The sequence below is a fragment of the Nicotiana sylvestris genome, chromosome 7 (assembly GCF_000393655.2).
Source record: "Nicotiana sylvestris chromosome 7, ASM39365v2, whole genome shotgun sequence".
NCBI classification, from domain to species: Eukaryota; Viridiplantae; Streptophyta; class Magnoliopsida; order Solanales; family Solanaceae; genus Nicotiana; species Nicotiana sylvestris.
Window position 1 is genome coordinate 120228441 of NC_091063.1, and position 20435 is coordinate 120248875.

Here is a 20435-nt window from a genome sequence, read left to right on the forward strand (position 1 = left end):
ACAATTGTATAATTTCTAAGAATAAGATATAAGTTATCCCGACACTAATTTTAATCTCGGAATAACTTATACCAAGTTTGCTAACCAAATAAAATATTAAGATGATATTAAATTTTTATATCAACACTATATCTACTGATACCTCATAGCAAACGACCCCATAAAATGATAGTTCCACTCTCACTTGCTATGCGATGAGGGACTTTAGGCCTATTCGGACCAGGCCTATTCGACATTCGAGGATGGTTTTAAATTAGCTCCACATCATTGAAGATTGCGAATCCATACTTCGACATTCTCAATTTGCGACTATTTTTAAAAGAGTTTAACTGATCTAGTGATGGTGTAATATTTTTTTTTATATTACCAAGTTACTTTTACTTGACGTAACTGTTCGCAACAAATTTTCGTAATACGAAAAATAAACTGCAACAAAAATAATATGAAGAAAAAGTGATTTTATTGATAAATATTTGTGAGTACAATTCTATGTATCTCTTGATTCTCCTCTCTAAAATTCTCCGTGATTCGAGGGCTTGAGAAGCGTCTTTCTCGAATGTAGGATGATGTAGACCTCCTTGTGATGTATTTAATCGCTAAGAACGTCGAGCAACACTTTGTTGTTATGAGTTGATTTCTGGGAAGAACTCCGTTGATCACTCCTTTGTCGAAGAACTAAGCACTTGATGATTGATCTCTCTGTTTGTGGATGCCTTCACCAATTGCGGAGTGTTCTTCTCCAACTCTGAATGTCCCTTGAGAGTTATGTAACCCCTCTACTTATTGTTGTAGAGGATGGACAGTCCAGCTACATATGAACTAACTCTATTGCTTGATTCTGATTGGCTCATGTCATTTTAGCCACTTGGCAACCTGTGGTTGGTTCTTGCTTTTTGACTTGGATTGCCACATCATTTAACACGTGGCATCATCTTGTTGGCTTTGGATTTGACTGGACATGCCATGTCACTTGACACATGCTACGAGTCTGGGCCTTAAGATGAAGAGAACCTTGGGCTCAAAAATAATGAAATGGACTAATTTAACTTGTAAAGCCCAAATTAATTATTTAACCCAATTTAATTTAATCCAAATTTTGTATGGATTAGACCCAATAAATTTTATATGTCTACAGATACCCCCTACTTCAAGGTTTGTCCTAAAATGACTTATTGAAACTTGAAGACGATGCTTGAAGTACCAGTAAGACAATTATTATTATTTTCCGACAAAAGCCTCTTTTGAACTTAATTACACACATCTCCTTCGAAGGAAAGCAGGATATATCAAAATTGAAATTTCTTTCATGTAAAATTCTCCAAACTAATACTTGGGTAAATCTGCTTAATTAAAGAAGTTGCTTTTAATATTTTCCTTTTCCGGTTAAGAGATCAATCCAAGATCTTCTTAGGGACAAAAAAAAATCAAAGTAATTCCATCTTTTCACTTAGAATTTCTATTTTTAATGTAATTCTTCTTGGAAAGAATGACTAAGTCCCAACATTAAGCAAAGCCACATAACTCACTTACCTTAATTTGTGTTTGGTCATTAATTGCAATCCACACATGACGAGCTCTCAATTTATGTTTCATTAGCATACAGAATCTTCTTTCTTCATCTTCAGTCCAACTTGTTCACGGGATAATTAACTTCAATCCGATAACTCTCTTCTTTTCCGTTTAAAAGGAGAACTCTTCGTGCGATCCCTATAAAAAGAGGACCAAGCCAACTAGTTTTCCATCACAATTGAATATCAAACTCCTCTGTCTAACTGGGTCGAAGCACCAAAACTGATACTAGAGCTTCTTCCATCTCCAATTGCTTTCATGAACTGCTTACACTCGACCTTTCTTTCATTCTTTTTTTGTTCTTATCTCCTTAATTTTCTGTTGAATCATGACTCGCTCTCTCTTTTTTTTTTCTTACGCAGCAAATCATTCAATTTAAACACGTAGAAAAGAGAACTAGAAGCAATCAAGCGCACGCCATACAATAATTTGGGGATGAAGTTCTGCTTCATTTATTGCTTCTTTATTCAGAATTAATCCATATTGAAGGACTTCACTAGCATGAGAAGCCAAATTTGCAAACTTCGAGCAATGGAGATTGTTGTTCAAGACCAAATTTTTTGTCGCAAGTTAAAGCTTCGTGCTATAGGCACCGATACATGCCATGCTGAACAAGACTGTTGTGCAGCTTCCGATGTCTTTTTTATGTCAAACTAAAGTGCCATACTGCTGCTATTGGCACCGTATCCACAGAAACTTTACGTTGTTGGCATCGAGGATTTCCAAATATTTTTCTTTTGCAGTATTTTGCGAGAGTACCAGTGGCCTTTGATATCCCTAGGAAGATGAATTGCAAGCAAACCACTAGTCTCTTTGTTGTGGCTCGGCGAGAAAGACATATGAAGTGTCTTTTCAACCTCGACGACAAAATCCCTACTCTTGGAGGCTCGGAGAGACCATATTTTATCAGTGGTGAGTGAGACATGTACCATATTGCATTGTTGTAGGCTGGCGAGCAAGACAACTGGAGTAGGCTTTTCCAACTTCGGCGAGCAAGCACTTGGCGCGTCTCTGCTGTTTTGACTTCATAGCATTTCATGCTCGCATTGAAAAAATCGTATCTCGACCCAAGAGTGTCCAAACTGTAATCCGCTTGGTTCTGCAGAATCAAAACTTGCACCATAGTAACATATCCAAAATTTGGGGCCAAATTCCATAAGGACAAGCCGGAATGAACTTTTGAAAGCGATGCACAAGCCTGTCATTCCGCCTTCACAGCACTGCATGCTATCATTGGAACACACATATCTCAAGCTAGGAGCATCCAAATTGCGAACCGTCTACGCCGTTGGAAAGAAAATTTAGAGATAATGAAATATTTAAGATATCATAGAAGAATTCTTAGCATATTGTCCGCAGCAACTTTTTGAACTTGACCCATCTGTCCGCGAAATTACTTTTCAGCTTTGCGCACTATAGTGGAAAAATTCATATCTCGAGCTACAAGTGTCGGAATTACAATTCGTTTGCACCGTTAAAAAGAGAACTCAGAGATAGCTATAAATTTCATGGCAGAACTCTTTTCGGGCTATCAACAAAAAATTCGTGACATCGAATTAACTGCAGTGAACTTTCAGATCTGCATACCTTCAGCGAAAATAATTGTATCTTGAGATAAGGGTATCGGAACTACAATACGTTTGTTCCATTGGAAAGAAAACTCCTAGAGATGCAACACATAAAAATTCCATCTCGGCACTCTTCTCGGGCTAGAAACAGAAAAATATTGAAAGTCGAACTGACGGCAGGGAACTTTCAAGTTTGCATGCTTTCGGCCAGAAAAACTGTATCTTGAACTAGGAGCATCGAAATCACCAACAATTTGATCCTATGAAATTCGGACGTCGAGAACTATAATCATGTTGAAGATGAAGCTCCATTAATTCTTAGTTAGCCTAACAAATATTTTTGAAGTTGATTCTACAGCCTTGTAATGGATTCGGCTATTATCACGAATCTTATCTCTTTGTTTATTTCTTTTGCATACTTGCGAAAAAGTTCAACGAGTCCAGATATGAGTCTGAGATATCATACAAGATGTAGAGTCACCCCTTCACCACTTGTTGCGCTTGATTTGTTGATGGTCTTGAAGTTTATCAATGGCAGCTCCCGTGGTGATTGAAGGTTTTTCAAGAGAGATGACTTCTTATATACGAGGCATTGAGGATAGTATATTAAAATGTGGAGACGTCATATGGACTTGGAAGAAGCATTCAAGACGAGTCAGCCACAAAGCCTAGTTTACGATCATTTTCATGACTTAGGCTTTTGTATAGGAAAACGTCTAATTCCTTTTGTCTCAATATTTTTTTGATGTATCAACTTTTGTACTATTGAAGCAATAAACATCTTCTATACTTCAAAGAAAATCGTCTATTTTCCTCATAGATATGTTGCTCTACACTTGGAAGAATTAATGTAATGATCCGATGATGCCAAACTTTTAATTTTTTTAAAACTCACGCGACTGAACTTAGAATGAAACTCTAAGCTGCCTACGTACCTCAGTGAAGAGGATTAGGTCATAACGTAGTTAAGAGGGATCAATTTTTTTTTGGTCTTGACTTTTTCCTAGGCCGCATCTTTCGAGATTTTCAACCTAGCAGACTCTTTTTTTTTGGCCGTACACAGTTTAGACTCATGCGGGATAGGAGTGTAGCAACATGCAGTTTAAGCTCATGCATCGAGGAGAATCATGACTTGCAGTTTAGGCTCGTACGTCGAGGAGCGTAGGTGACTTTCATGGAAAGTACTGCTTCAGAAATTTTCCATTCATCGGACCAACTCTGAGACCATCCTTATTGACAATTTTGTATGCGCCACTTGAATAGGTTTCTTTCAGAACATATGGACCATCCCATTTTGAGGTAAACTTGTCACCTATGCGTTTGTTGAGGATTATAGGTCGTCGAACTGCTAGGACTAAGTCTCCCACTTGGAATGATCGTGGCCGCACTTTCTTGTTGAAGGCTCTAGCTAGTCGAGCTTGATAGCATTCCAATTTTTGTTGCGCTTCCAATCCTTTATCATCCAATGCCTCTAACTCTACTAAGCAAAGTTGAGCATTCTCTTCGGACGTGAGTCCTTTTGGATTGCTATCCACAATGATGGAATTTGTTGCTCTAACGGTAGGACTGTTTCTATGCCATACACCAAAGAGTAAGGAGTTGCTTATGTAGCAGTTCTGAAGGTTGTCCAGTATGCCCACAAAGCTTCACCAATTCTCTCATGCCAGTCTCTCTTGTTCTTTGCAACAACTTTCTTCAAAAGGTTACCAAGTCTCTAGTTAAAAGCTTCAGCAAGGCCGTTGGTAGGTGCATTATACATTGAAGACTTATGTTGTCTGAAACTGAACTTCTCGCATAGACTCTTTACGAGCTTGTTGTCAAATGGCGTACCATTATCAGTGATTATGTATCTTGGTATGACGTATCTAAAAATTATATATGACTTGATAAAATCGACAACGGTTTCCTTTTTCACCTCCTTGAGTGGAACAACTTCCGCTCATTTAGAGAAGTAGTCCACAGCGGCCAATATTTACATATGTCCCTTTGATGACTTTGGAAGTGGTCCAACAACATCAAGTCCCCATGCATCAAAAGTCCATGAAGCTACAGTTGGGTGAAGAGGCTCTGGAGGTTGGTGGATGTAGTTGGCATGAAATTGACACACTTGACATCTTTTGGCATGATCTATGCAATCCTTCACCATTGTCGCCCAGTAGTAGCCCATCCTCTTGATGTGAAAATGGAGCTTGGGACCAGATTGGTGTGCTCCACATGAGCTAGAATGTGCTTCCTCCATCGCTTGGAAGGCTTCTTCTTTGTTAAGACATCGCAAGAATAGTCCTTCAAAAGAGCGGCGAAACAATGTCCCCTTATAGAAGATGAATCGTGGTGCTCTTAGTTTGATGTCTGTTCTTTGTCGCGAATCTTCAGGTAACTTTCCCTGTTCAAGGTACTCTATTAGTGGTTGCCTCCAATCTTCTTCTTTAATCACTCGAATAGACGTATGATGGCTTTCGTTGACTTGAAGATCCAAAAGTCTAGGAATAACCCATCAATGACACATATACCTTTGTTGACTCATTCTCTGCAAGTGCCATCGTCGTGGCCAAGTTAGCCAAAGCATCAACCTTGCGATTTTCTTCTCTTGGGACGTGGTTTAAGAACACTCGGTCGAATTTTTCCAGTAAACCAGAAGCGTATTCATGGTATGACAATAGATCTTCCTTCTTTACCTCGTAACTCCCCAAAAGTTGGTTGATGATCAGCTTAGAGTCGCCGTAGATCTCCAACTGTAGAATCTTTATTTCTAATGCCATTTTGAGACTGACGATCAAAGCTTGGTACTCTGCAGCATTGTTGGAGCATGTTTCACCTAAAACAAAGGAGAATGACAAGACTAGTCTTTCTGGAGAGATCAACACAACACCTTCCCCCGCACTATTATGACATGCAGATCAATCAAGGAACATTGTCCATGGTGGCAATTCTTCGATGAACAAAACGTCTTCATTTGGAAACTCATCTGAAAGCTCCCATTCTGCCGGAAGAGGGTGATCAGCCAGAAAATTGGCTAATGCTTGTCCTTTCACAGCTTTTTGAGGTGTGTATGTGATCTCATATTGGTTAAACAATATGGACCATCTTGTTAGGAGTCCAGAAAGAACAGGTCGAGTTATCACAAACTTCATGGGATCTGCTTGAGAGATGAGTTTGATGGTGTATGCTTCAAAATAAGGCCTTAGCTTCTTTATTGCATAAAGTAACGCTAAGCATATTTTCTCAACAGGCATATAGTTCAACTCAGCTCCTATCAGAGTTCGACTAAGGTAGTATAAGGCTTGTTCCTTTCCTTCCTCATTCTCTTGAGCAAGTATTGCTCCAAGTGAACGTTCCTGTGCCGCGATGTAGAGTATCAATGGCTTCCCAAGCATTGGTGCCCCTAACACAGGTGGATTCAACAAGTATGTTTTGATGCTTGCAAAAGCATTTTGACATGACTGATCCCAATGAAAAGGGATATCCTTCCTCAATAGATGATTGAAGGGTTGACACCGTCCGGCTAGATTATAGATGAACCTCCGGATGAATGCTAAGTTTCCTTGGAGACTTCGAAGCTCCCTCAAGTTCTTTGGCTTGGGAATTTTCTGAATGGCGTCAATCTTTGTAGGATCAACTTCAATTCCACGATGACACACAATGAAGCCAAGAAACTTTGAGGTAACTCCAAATGCACACTTGAGTGGATTCATCTTCAGGTCAATTTTTCTTAACCTTTCAAAAACAATTCGAAGGTATTCAAGGTGGTAATGCCTACTCTTCGTCTTCACCACTAAGTCATCGACGTAGCATTCAACCCTCTTATGAAGCATGTCGTCAAAGATGTTTTGCATCGCGCATTGGTAGGTTGCACTAGCATTCTTCAGACCGAATGGCATCACTTTGTAGCAATATATTCCTTTTGGAGTTCGGAAAGCAGTACACTCTTCATCTTTTGGAGACATTCTGATTTGATTGTATCCAAAGGACCCATCCATGAATGACATAGATTCATGCCCTATTGTAGCATCAACCATGAGTTCAATAATTGGTAGCGGGAAGTCATCTTTTGGACATGCCTTGTTTAGGTCTCAAAAGTCAACACAAACACATATTTGACCATTCTTCTTCTTGACAGGTACAATATTCGATATCCATGATGGGTAATTCACCTCTCGAATAAATCCCGCCTCGATGAGCTTGTTGACTTCAACTTCAATTTGTGATACAATCTCGGGTCGAAACATGCGTTGTGGCTGCTTCACAGGGCGTGCTCCACTTTTGATCCCTAAATGATGAACAAATACCTTAGGATTAAGACTAGGCATTTCTCTATATGACCAAGCGAAGACATCCTTGTATTCGGTCAACAACTTGGAGTATTCCTCCTCCTCTTGAGACGTAAGCAGTGCACTAATGAAGGTGAGGCGTGGATCTTTTGGAGTATGCAATTGAGTTCCTTAAGCTCATCCATAGTTGAATGCCCGCCATCTTCTAGTTGAGGGGGAGCCTCATTTACTTCATCATCGACGTTAAGAAATGGGCTATCTTCCACAGTTATGTGATAGGATGTTTCCACAAAGTCTGACTTTTCTATTTGACTTCCTTGGATGGTTGGCATGGCTTCTTTCTCTTTCTTTGCTTCTTTATGATACTGGCAAGTGTAAATAATGGTTCTCCTTTGCACCTTCAGTGGTCCATCTGTATATATCAACAAAATAGACTTCCTCTTCATACGTGATGGGAAAGCACTACAAATTTCTTTGTCAACAACAACTTCAAAATGATCCCGCTCCTCATGGACTTTCTCCTTGTATTTTGATAGTATCTTTCTAGATGGAGACTTCCTTGTGGTCCCTAGGCAACAAAAGACAGAGGTCTTTGAGGTAGTGGAAACTTCTTTTAGATGTTTGGAAGATATACGTTCACCTTCGTGACTTAGCCTTTCAAACACCGAGACCGGAGGGGTTGAGCCTCCAATGCGATCAAATACTGAAGCCCGTTGTTTTGTTTTCTTGCCCTTAACTTCCTTCATCTCCTCTACCGAGGAGTATTGTGATGAAGCTATATCTTTGCTTCACTTTGATGAAATTCGAAGAGGCTCTGCCAAACTGAACCCCAACCCAAACTTTGGAGTGGCGACGTAGTGCCCTTGCTTTCTCAACTTCATTTGGGACTCATTGAGCCCATGTATCTTTTCACCAGTGACTTCTTCTTTGAGTTTCCCTAGTTGTGATGGATTGGAGAAGTCATAACCAGACTTTTCAAGCAGTATGAAGGCCTTAGGATCATAGTGCCATTTTATTTTATCAACTTAAAGATTGCCTTTAGCAGACTCACCCGTCACAGATGGGATTTGTGCAACTGGGACAGTCATATGCTCCTTCAAATGTTGGATATCTTTGTGACTCACTTGCTTCTTGGGGGTACATTCTTGTAGCAAAGGTTGCCCTTTCTTTCGACGCTCATGTGGAACATAGCGAAAAACCAGATGCTCCTCAGTCTTTGTCTATATGTCACCTTCGGATGATGATATCTTAACGGAGACTTCTTCCGTTCCCTTCTTAGGCAGTTTGGTGGTAGTCCATTGAGCCTCATTTTCCTCTTTTGACTTAAACCTAGCTTCGTCATCTGAGGATGGTTTCTCCACTTTTGGTTCACAAGAATTTAGGTAGAATTTTGCATCTGCAAAGTATGACTCCATCTCAGTGAAAGGCTTAATGTCTGCATCAATTTTGACTATCTCACCATCTCTTCTGTACTTCAGACATTGATGCAAAATAGATGATACCACCCCATTCTCATGAATCCAAGGATGTCCAAGCAACAAGTTGTATGATGTTTTAGCATCCATGACGTGAATCAGGGTGTTTGAATTCATCTCATCAATGGATAATCCTACACGAATCATACCTATGGCTTGTTGTCCTCCTTGTTGAAACCTTGGATTGTTAGGTTACTTTTGGTTAGCTCATCGATAGAGATCCCAAGCTTTTTTAGCACCATCTTTGGCATGATGTTGACAGTCGAACCATCATCAACAAGTATGCGATTGAGATGTTGTTCCCGAATGGACCCTACAATAAATAAAGGTCTGTTATGTGGCTTAAACCCCAGCAGCAAGTCATCATTTGTGAATGAAATTGTTGCATAACATGTGACAACTTTTCCGTTACCCTGATGTTCATGTGTTTTCATTGGAGCAAGCTCATCATTGCTTTCCTTTGTTTCGTCAGTACTAGAAACTACATGGGTTGCACTAACGTGACCTCCATGAAGGAATTTTCCCGAAAAGAATTCATGCAATGTGATGGGCTTTCAGAACTTCGGCGATAAGGCACTGTTAATCTTCTTGCTAGTAGAAGATTTGATATTTCTTGGTGATTGTAGCCTATCTGCATTGCTCATCATCGCTCTTGAATTAGGAATTCGTAGCCTCAAAACTTCTTGATATTTTCGCTTCTTGTGAGTGACTAGAATCCAACCCTCATCGTCTTTGTCTTTGGAGTGATTGTCTAGCTCTAGTGAACCTTCAAGAGTTTTCCTTGGAAGATCAACTTCAACGGGCTCGAAACTTCCAAATTGTAAGAAGGCAGTGCTTGACACGTTATGAAACTTTGAACACTTCTTTTCCTTAAGCGCAATACTTGCATGATTTACTTCTGCTGTTTCATTCCATGTCTATGATGATTTTTCCTTCACTTACAAGAGAAATAATTTTCTCCTTTAAGACGAAGCATTTCTCTGTAGGGTGGCTAATGACGTGATGAAACTTGCAGTATTTCGGATCACCAACTTTGCCAATTTCCTCTGGACTTTTTGATTCAGGGAGATCAATGACTTTCTTGTCCAGCAGTTCATCAAGGATTGTTGGTATGTCTAAATCTAGAAATGGATAAACCTTCGACTCTAATTCCTTCAAGGTGGGACGACGCTTCTCCTCTTTGGGATATTGACTCGGGGTCTTATCCTCCTTCACTTTTTGCTTAGTAGTGACCTTCACAGAAGTTGCTTTTACGACCATTGATTCTTTGGTTTGGTTCTTTGATGCAACATTTTTCTTGAACTCCTTTTGATCAGCAAATGGAGATGCCTTTCCATGACTTGCGATGCTGAACTCCATGTCGTGCGCTCGTGTTGCAAGTTCTTCAAAAGTTCGTGGTTTGATCCCTTGTAGGATGTACAAAAGGCCCCAGTGCATTCCTTGAATGCACATCTCCATAGCAGATATTTCTGAAAGGCGATCTTTGCAGTCCAAACTTAATGCCCTCCAACGATTAATGTAATCCACCACGAGCTCGTCCTTCCTTTGCTTGGTGCCTGTCAACTCTATCATGCTTACAGTTCTTCAGGTATTGTAAAAAAAAATGAGGAATTCCTTCTCAAGTTTCTCCTAACTATCAATGGACTCGGGCTCCAAGTCAATATACCAGTCAAATGCGTTTCAGAGAACGAACAAATTGTTTTACCAAAAGGTCACCATGCGTTCCAGCATTGCTACAAGTCTCGAAAAAGTGGGCAATATGTTGCCTTGGGTTCCCTTTGCCATCAAATTGATGCAACTTTGGTGGTTGATAATTGGTTGACATGGTTAAACAATCAATCCTCTTAGTATAAGGCTTAGAGTAGTACAACGAACTTTGCGATGGTCCTCCATATTGAGCTCTGATAGTGTTCGTTATCATGTCTTGCAATTGTTGGACAGATAACACCGCAACTGAAGTAGATTGCTTTTCCTTTTGAATGTTTAACTTTTCAAATGATTCATCAATAGTTGTTTTCTGGGAGGTGAAGACAGGTGAACGAGGAGGGACATGGCTCGACTCTCCAGGTGCATAGGCCTCCAATTTGTTCAAAAGTTGAGTGATTTGAAGGTCTTTGTCTTCAACAGATTTCTTAAAGATCTCTATAGTCTATTCCATCATGGCAAACTTTTCGTCCATGTTAGTTGCGTCAGTCATCAGGGCATTGACTTTCGTTGAAACTAAAGAATTCACCAAATCCTCAAATCTATCAAGGTTTGAGGCTGTTTGAGAAAATTTGTCAAACATCGAGAAAGGGGTGTTGCCCTTAGAGATTGCGGTTGCGAACGTCATATGAGATCTTCTTTTCTTTGCCATCTCCAAGGAGGCGAAGTATTCAGATATATCCAAGCCACTAGCCTTGAACTTTCTTCGAGTGACTTGGCCAACATGACTGAGCTCAGCGGATGCGGCAACAGTAGCATCTTTGCATGAAACATCATGCTTGCGGAAGGCCATTGTAGCAGTAGATCTGAAGTTTGTAGTTTTCAACTTGCAAGAAGGAGAGATGAAGGACAGAATTGGTCTCACTGGGCGTGCCAAAATTTGTTCGCAACAAATTTTTGTAATACAAAAAATAAACTGCAACAAAAATAATATGAAGAAAAAGTGATTTTATTGATAAATATTTGTGAGTACAATTCTATGTATCCCTGATTCTCCTCTATAAAATTCTCCGTGATTCGAGGGTTTGAGAAGATTCTTTCTCGAATGTAGGATGATGTAGACCTCCTTGTGATGTATTTAATTGCCAAGAACGTCGAGCAACACTTTGTTGTTACGGGTTGATCTCCGGGAAGAACTCCGTTGATCACTCCTTTGTCGAAGAACTAAGCACTTGATGATTGATCTCTCTGTTTGTGGATGCCTTCACCAATTGCGGAGTGTTCTTCTCCAACTCTGAATGTCCCTTGAGAGTTATGTAACCCCTCTATTTATAGTTGTAGAGGATGGACAGTCCATCTACATATGAACTCTCTTGCTTGATTCTGATTGGCTCATGTCATTTTAGCTACTTGGCGACATGTGGTTGGTTCTTGCTTTTTGACTTGGATTGCCACATCATTTAACATGTGGAATCATCTTGTTGGCTTTGGATTTGACAGGACATGCCATGTCACTTGACACATGGTACGAGTCTGGGCTTTAAGATGAAGAAAACCTTGGGCTCAAAAATAATAAGATGGACTAATTAAACTTGTAAAGCCCAAATTAATTATTTAACCCAATTGAATTTAATCCAAATTTTATATGGATTAGACCCAATAAATTTTATGTGCCTACGGTAACATATAACTTTCTTATTTTCAAGTTTATAAATCTCAATTTTTAAAAAAGGTTACTTATAAATATTTTTGAATGGCCTGATAATACAAAGAAAAAATTGACACTTCCCCTACATATAAGTTAACTTCTAATTAAAATAAACGTTGATGGTTTCGCCACCTAAAATGACAGCATAGTCTGAAAGTTTTTCTTTCATTGGCTTATTGGATTTATGTTGTTGGCTACTATAACTCTAAATATATAAGTGATTGAAATGGTATAAAAATACCCTCCATCCATCTATTTGATTCAATTTGCTTTCACCTTATTTTTTTGGCTCTTTTATGGCCTTAAAACTAACAGCTCATACCCTATTAAAATTTTTTTAAATTATTTAACACGTGATTATTGGGACCCCACAATAAACTAAAAATAAAAAGCTTTCTCTCTACGCTCATTCTTTATTAGGCGTTGTGTTCTAATTTTAATTACTCTGTTTCGATCGCTTGTATTTGCTTGCGAGCCTTTTAGTATTGATTAGTGTATTTAGTCTCACTTATCTTGCTGCTACTTTCATTTGTAGTATATTCCTTAGTAGTTTTCCCCTATTTTGTGCTTTTTAGCTTCAAATTATATTCCCTTTATTTACTGATCCAATATTTTAAACCTGCTAAAATATTTCCTTTATTTTTATTCGTTATCGGTTTTTTGGTAGTGCTTGCTTAGTGTGTCTTAGATTTTAGTGGTTGTACTGAATGACAGTAGGGTAAGTCATGTCCTCAGGGGGTCCTCAGGGAGGGGGGAGAGGGGTAAGGGGCGTAAGAGTGGTAAGGGAGCCCCCTGGTTGAGAGTTCGGTCTTGGAAGATACAGACTTTGACGGGGAAGTATATAGAGTTAGCGAAGATTCTCCAAAATAGGAAGATCAATATAATTTGTCTCTAGGAGACTAGATAGATGGGAGCTAACGCACATCATGTAGACGTGTTTAAAGTATGGTACTTTGGACGCGTGGGGGGGGGGGGGGACGGGGTAGGTATTTTGATCGATAAGTATTCACAGGGAGCTAGTAGTGGAGGTTAGGAGGGTGCACGATATGGTGATGATTATTCAGTTGGTTGTTAGGGGGTTTACTTTAAACGTGATTAGCCAAGTGGGCTTGGACGAGGAGGTCAAAAGGCCTTCTGGAAGGATTTGGATGAGGTTATGCGTGATATTTCACACACTGAGAAGCTTTTTATAGGAGGAGATTTTAATAGCCGCATTGGGGTGACATCTGGGGTTATGATGATGTGCATGGCGGCTTCAATTTCGACACTAGAAATGGAAGAATAGAGCGTATAAATTATTAGAAAATCAAATGAATACACAATTATAAAAGAAGGGGAAAGATTATATATACATATAGATAAAATACCGGCAACAACCATATACTTGAAATAGTTGATCTAGACATGTCGTAAGGCATAGGATTATTGAGATATTGGTTTCACAATCCAAGAAAAGGTTTTCACAAAAAAAAAAATGGAAAATAATTTAGGAGGAAAAGGCATCCTAAAAATGAAAAATGCAATGGGTTCAAAACCTTTTTTTTTTTTTAAAAAAAAGAATCATTTTAACAGCTTGTTTGGATGGTTGTTATCTATTGTATTGCATCGTATTGTTACTTTTAATATAATATTTATTTTGATTGTTACTTAAATTTTATTGTATTGAAAAAGTAATGTGTCCATCACATCTCCCATTTACAATAAGCAATTAAAAATTGGTATAACATAAAGACTTAAATACAATAAAGTATTAATTTTACCATCATACCATCGTAGTCTTTTACATCTGATTTGAGTTCTACCAGAACCGAGAAAACATCACAGACAGATAGACGCAAAGGCTTTGCAACCCAAAAAAAAACAAAGAGAAGGAAAAAGATAGACGTAAGTTTCCATTCATCGAAAAAACTAAGTAAACAATATGGATATGAAAAGTGATTCTTCGGAAGATGAATAGATATTGCATGTTCACTATATTTATATAAATCTTTGTTGGATACATGAAAGAAACATTAAACATTGAAGAACTATGGTTTCCATTTCTTAATGACCTGGAACGTTACATTTTGGAACATGAAACCTCTTGGAAACGATCTTCTCCTTTAATTGAGTAATTGAAAATTAATGAGGGAAAAAATAAAATAAAGAGTGAAAATAGGATAAAAACCAAAAGATTAACGAAAAGATCACGGAAATAACTGCCATGGATAATGAACATTAGCAAAACCATGTCATTTATCCGCAAGACCATGGACTTTTTGGCCTCTGAAAAGGTTCTGTCAACGCCATTAGAGCAAAAAAACAATTGCTTCCTCATAGATCTCACAATGGTGAATATTACAAAAAATAAGAAGACTTTCTGCAAAATGAAAGGAGTGCAAGAAGCACACGCTGTATAAAAATAAACAGTATAAGAGCAGGAAAAAAATATGAAGGAAAGATGCAATTTATAGCACATTATTAGAAAGATGGGGGCTATGGATTAGAAAAGTCACAACCTAAGATACAATTTATAGCACAATAAATAATTGGGGGTTATAGACTTGAAAAGTCACAACCCTCAATCAAGAGGTGTGAGTTATGGATATGGATATTTAAATTTAAAATAATATAAATGGTTAAAATGAAATAAAAAAATCAAAAAAATGAGAAAAAAGATAAATAGGATTCCTACATTATGGGAGATGCCACATCATCTTGTCATTCCCCTTCTTTATATATATATATATATATAGAGAGAGAGAGAGAGATTAATGGAAATCTTATCAAATAGTTGTTCAATTTTCTAATCTTACAATGTTTTTATTTTTGTCCAAACAAATGAAGAGGCTAAAACGAGCCTTGGAGATCAAGAAGTACGTGAAATTCAACCCCCGGGAGCTGCCATACCTTGTGAAATACGTAGCAAACTGCACCAACACATGCATTAAACAGTTCCAAGGAACGCCTGCACCGATCCTGGCATTTTTGGACTATTTTGTTATGCGAATTGCTCACCAATTCATACTTGTATTTGCTCTTTTAGTTGTAAACCCCAATGCCAATAAGATCTCTGTCGCTAGATTTTTTTTTGGTTTTTATTTGATGTTCATATTGGGGTCCGAATGAATTCGGATTTATGAGTTCTCTCGCTAGCTATTTCTTGATGGAATAAATTTATACGCTTCTTTTTTGTTAGTATCAGGTTTCCCTTTGCTTTTGAGGTAGTAGTATATGGATCTTTTAACCCCAAAGTGAAATTAACTCTCTTTTAATTTGTCGTAGGGTATTCACAGATTTTAAAAAACTAATTTTTGGGCACGTGCCTTGCACGTATATCCCATATTAATTTTATATAACGTATATCTAAATCTAAAATGGTTAAGTTACTAATTCAAATATACATATTCTACAAATATTTGATTGAAATATAAGTTACAAATCCAAAAATGCAAAAGTTATCACTTTTTACCTATCCTTAATACCTCTTGTGAATGAAGTCAAAAATCCTACTATCTAACCAACTCAATCTCAATTAAAAATCTCAACAATGACACTATCGATTAGAGTTTCTCTTTTTATTTTAAGATTATATAACCGGTGATTGATTTTATCCTGTATTTAATTAGTCCCAATATAATTTTAATATAAATAAATATGCAACTATTAGTCGTACACATACAATACATAGCTAGTATATATAGTACCAACACGCAACACTTCACCATAAATTTAACTCTTCTAACCACTTGCAAGGCACATCTTTCGGTCCTTCGTGGGTTTCTCCTATTTTAACAATTTTGAATTTCTTTCATTTAAATTTAACATTTTAAGAAGTTAAAATGATACAAGCATTTATAAAAATAAAAATAAAAAGTTTCATTTTGTGACGATCCAGCCAGTCGGCTCATGAGTTACCGCTTCGTTTCCCCCATTTCTGCTTCTTTATGCTTCATTATCCGTGTTTTGTGGTATCGGGTTGGTCAGATCGAATCCGAAATGATTTTGGTAAGGTTTGAGACACTTAGTCTCTTTTAAGGAAGTTTAAATTGGAAAAGTCAACCGGATGTTGACTTATGTATTAGAGGGCTCGGATGTGAGTTCTGATGGTTCGATTAGCTTCAGGAGGTGATTTATGACTTAGGAGTGTGACCGGAATGAGTTTTGGAGGTTCAGAGTATATTTAGGCTTGAATTGGCGAAGTTGACATTTTAGCGATTTCCGGTTGATAAGCGAGATTGTGATATAGGGGTCGGAATGGAATTCCGAGAGTTGCAGTAGTTCCGTTGTGTCATTTGGGATGTGTGTGCAAAATTTCAGGTCATTTGGACGTGGTTTGGTTGGGTTGGGTTTTTGATCAAAAGCGGAATTCGAAAGATTTTAGAAAATTTGGCTTGAATCCGATGAATTTTGGGTGATTTGATATTGTTTGAGGTGATTTGATGATTTGAAACAAGTTTGAATAAGGTATTAGGATGTTTGTGCTTTCGGTTGAGGTCCTGGGGGCCTCGGGGTGATTTCGAATGGTTAACGGGAAGTTTGGATTGTTGTTGCAGCTGCTGAATTGCTGCTTCTGGTATTTTTGCACCTGCGGATTGGGGACCGTAGGTGTGGCGCCGCATATGCGAGAGAGGGGCCGCAGAAGCGGCCAGAGGTATGTTTGACCGGTATCGCTGAAGCGACTAGGGAACCGCATCTGCGATATCGCAGATGCGGGTGGCTGGGAACTTAAGTGATTCCGCAGAAGCGGACGTAGATACGCAAATGCGGTACCGCAGATGCAGTTGAAGTACCGCAAATGCGGTACCGCAGATGCGTTTGAAGTACCGCAGATGCGGAAATGTCTGGGCAGAACATATAAGTTATTTCATTCGCGATTTTGAGCTATTTTCACAATTTCTACTTCGGTTTGAGAGCTTTTTGGAAGAGGGATTTCAAGGGAACTTCATTGAGGTAAGGAATTTGGACTTAAAACTCGTTCCTATACTATTATTACACAGATTAGAGCTAGAAATCATGGAAATTAAGGGTGAAAATTGGGGAAACTAGGGCTTGGAAACTTTGACCTTTAATTGAGGACTTGGAGGACCATTTGGGGTCGGATTTGAGAACTTTTGATATGTATGAACTCGTGGGGAGATAAGAAACCTATTGATGTAAAAATTATTGAATTTCGAGACGTGAGACCGGGGGCCGGGTTTTGGTAATTTCGGGATTTTGTCGTATTTCGATTATTTTCGCTTGGGCTTCGTTCCCTTAGGGACTGATTTTGGATAGATTCGACGCGAGTGGAGGCCGATTCGAGGGGAAAAGGCGTCGCGAGCTAGAGATTTAGCCAGTTCGAGGTGAGTAATGATTGTAAATGATGTTATGAGGGTTTGAAATCCCGGATTGTACATCATAGTGCTATATTGAGGTGAGGCACACGCTTGATGACGAGCGTGAAGTCGTGCACTATTGGGGATTGTGACTTGGTCCGTCCCGATTGATAATTTTATCGCGTATTTGACTGAAATCTATTTGTTATCATCATTATTTTGGCTGAATGCCATATTTGGACCTTGTGCCAACTATTTGAACCCTTCGGGGATTTTTACTGGTATTTCCTCACTTTTGACTTTATACTTGAACTCAGTCATGTTATATTTCACTGTTTTTCATACTCAGCCAAGTTTACTCTATTTTAACACTTATATGATCTTTTAAATGATATTTTGAGCTGAGAAACATATTTTACTACTGATCGAGTGGCTGGTGAGGATTTTTGACTGAGTAAGGCCGAGTGCCTATATTGTGAGGAAACATTTGATACTGATTATGAGGCCGAAGGCCTAGTGATGATGCCACGAGGTGGCTAGATATTGCGCTTGGGCCTTAAGGGGCTCCTCCAGGAGTCTGCACACCCCCAGTGAGCGCGGGTACCCATTGTGATGTGAGATTGAGCCCGAGGGACTGGTATTGTTCTATGTGATTGCCCGAGGGGCTAGTACTATTCTGAGATGTTGCCCGATGGGCGGATTTATTGATATTGTGCCCGAGGGGCAAGCCTTTATGTGTTTACTTTTCATAATTGACTGTCAATTACCTGCTTAATCATTGAAAAAGGCTTTTCATTAAACTACATTTGAGTTAAAGAATTTTACCTATCTTTCACTGATTTACTGCTTCATTATAGAATGCTTTGTACCCTATGTGATTTCTTGTTTTCAGTTTTTATTTACATTTGTTACTCACTGAATTATAGTACTCACTTTACTCCCTGCACCCCTGTGTGCAGATTCAGGCGTTGCGGATCCTACCAGTGCGAGTTGAGAGCTCCCGACAGATATCAAAGTCCACGAGGTAGCTGCTTGACGTCCGCAGTCCCGTGTTTCTCCTCCTTTATCACTTCTATCTCTTTTCAGACAGTTGTACTAGTTTATAGACTTAGCAGACTTGTATTATGACTTATAGATGCTCATGACTAGTGACACCCCGGTTTAGGGCTGTATTGGGTTGTACTTCCGTATTTTATTGATATTATCCGCTACTTAGTATTATTAAATCATGTTTCAGACTGCTTTTATGTTGCTTAACTGCTTTCAAAAGTGAATTGAGTTTAATTGGCCGACCTTGTCTTCACGAGAGGCGCCATCACGACCGGGTTCGGGTTTAGGGTCGTGACACAATTTCCTCCTAAAATAAGGACAATGTGAAGTTAGAACGGTAACAATTATGAGTTACATATTTGTATACAATGTAATATTTCACAGCAAATTAAGTTTCCTTACTTATTTATAGATTTAAATGATAAAATAAGAGTTGTACCAAAGTTTCCAAAACATGTTACTGCTAAAATTGCTCTGAACACCCAAAACTCAAAAGTCTACTCAGAGTTTACCACAAGCAAAGTACAAATTAGGACATTGAAGGGCAGAGAGCGAGACAGAATTAACACTTTTTCTTATCAGTAAATTGGAGAAGTAATTCCAAAAGGCTAGTACGTCTATAAATATGCATACCAAATCAAACCACCATATCATCTAGTTAAAGAGTAACTAATCTATTTAAAGGGAGAAAATGAATCTAATAGTAACCCCAACCTCAATTCCAAATTCTTAATATGCTAGGATGAAAGAGTGATCATATTCTTGTGGAGATGCTCTTGTGGCTCCTTAACTTGAGGAATATTGCTACATATGCCATCTCTCTGAGAGTGGAGAGAAGAAGTTTAAAAGTGATGCAATGAAGACTAATGCCGCTATTGTCTCAACTTCTCTTTTCACGACAATTACCAAAATCTCTCTTCAAGGACATGGCTCTTGATAGAGAATTATGGAGGTCGAGCATTAAGGTTGTAGGTTAGGGGAGAGGGTGAATATTTTTACAGCACAACTGAGAGAGACTATCTAGTTAGGAGTTAGACTAGGAATGTCAGTGGTCGTCTATTGATGCAGGGCTTTACCTTCTAGTTGTACTATACCAACCATCTAATTCGTATTTCGTATTTCGTATCCTGTGTTTCATATTTCGTATCTCCTATATATTGTTGTTATTTTATTACGCATTTTTATGGTACTAATATATTATCTCCTATTGCTTTTTTTGAGCCTTTTGAGCCGAGGGTCTCCTGGAAACAGCCTCTCTACCCTTCGGGGTAGGGGTAAGGTCTGCGTACATATTACCCTCCCCAGACCCCACTTGTGGGATTATACTGGGTCGTTGTTGTTGTTGTTGTTGTCTCTTCAATTTGTAAGTGAAGACTTATGTAAAATTTTTGTAAAGATCGTTCTTAAATAGGACAAAGACAAGCAAGTTGGAAAGATTGTAACTTAAACTTTATGTAGGAACTTAAATGCAATTGAACGTAAGAAAGGGAACGAGGAACAAAATTCATCTGTTGTGTTTCAATATGTATGAATATGGTCCATGTATTAAATATTCAATGGATTTAGTGTATTTATTTATTATTCAACATAACTTCTCAAATTCTTCATTTCTATAACAACAAAGAGAATGTTGTTTAATGTAACAGTTTTATGAAGAAGGTAATATATTTATTTTTCAATGGGTTTTATAGTCATTCAATTTTATAAGGTTATTTCGGTCTTTCAGCTTTTGCCTTGAGGCTTCACACTATAGTATGATTCATACGCACTATGACAAGAACAAATAAACAAAAGTTTCAACCAGAAAGTATTTAATTGTCTAAGGGATATAGAGCGAGAATTTTATCTGCGTTGAT

At 38.4% G+C, this 20435-nt stretch overlaps 1 protein-coding gene across 1 annotated transcript; it reads right to left on the bottom strand.

The window, feature by feature from the left end:
* Positions 1–4309: 4309 nt before the first annotated feature.
* LOC138873694 (uncharacterized) lies at positions 4310–5896 on the bottom strand. Its single transcript, XM_070152171.1, has 3 exons — positions 5648–5896; positions 5114–5520; positions 4310–4709 (listed from the first exon to the last, which is right to left on the bottom strand). The coding sequence occupies exons 1-3, from the start codon at positions 5894–5896 to the stop codon at positions 4310–4312; spliced, it is 1056 nt and encodes a 351-aa protein (XP_070008272.1).
* Between the last annotated feature and the right edge of the window lie 14539 nt (positions 5897–20435).

Excerpts from the sequence above, each read along its gene's own strand:
- LOC138873694 (XM_070152171.1), bottom strand. The coding sequence starts at position 5,896 with ATGGCATTAGAAATAAAGATTCTACAGTTGGAGATCTACGGCGACTCT. Across the intron at positions 5,521-5,647 it reads CAGAGAATGAGTCAACAAAG|GGAAAGTTACCTGAAGATTC; the intron begins GTATATGTGTCA and ends TACCTTGAACAG. Across the intron at positions 4,710-5,113 it reads AAGTCATCAAAGGGACATAT|AAACAGTCCTACCGTTAGAG; the intron begins GTAAATATTGGC and ends TGTATGGCATAG.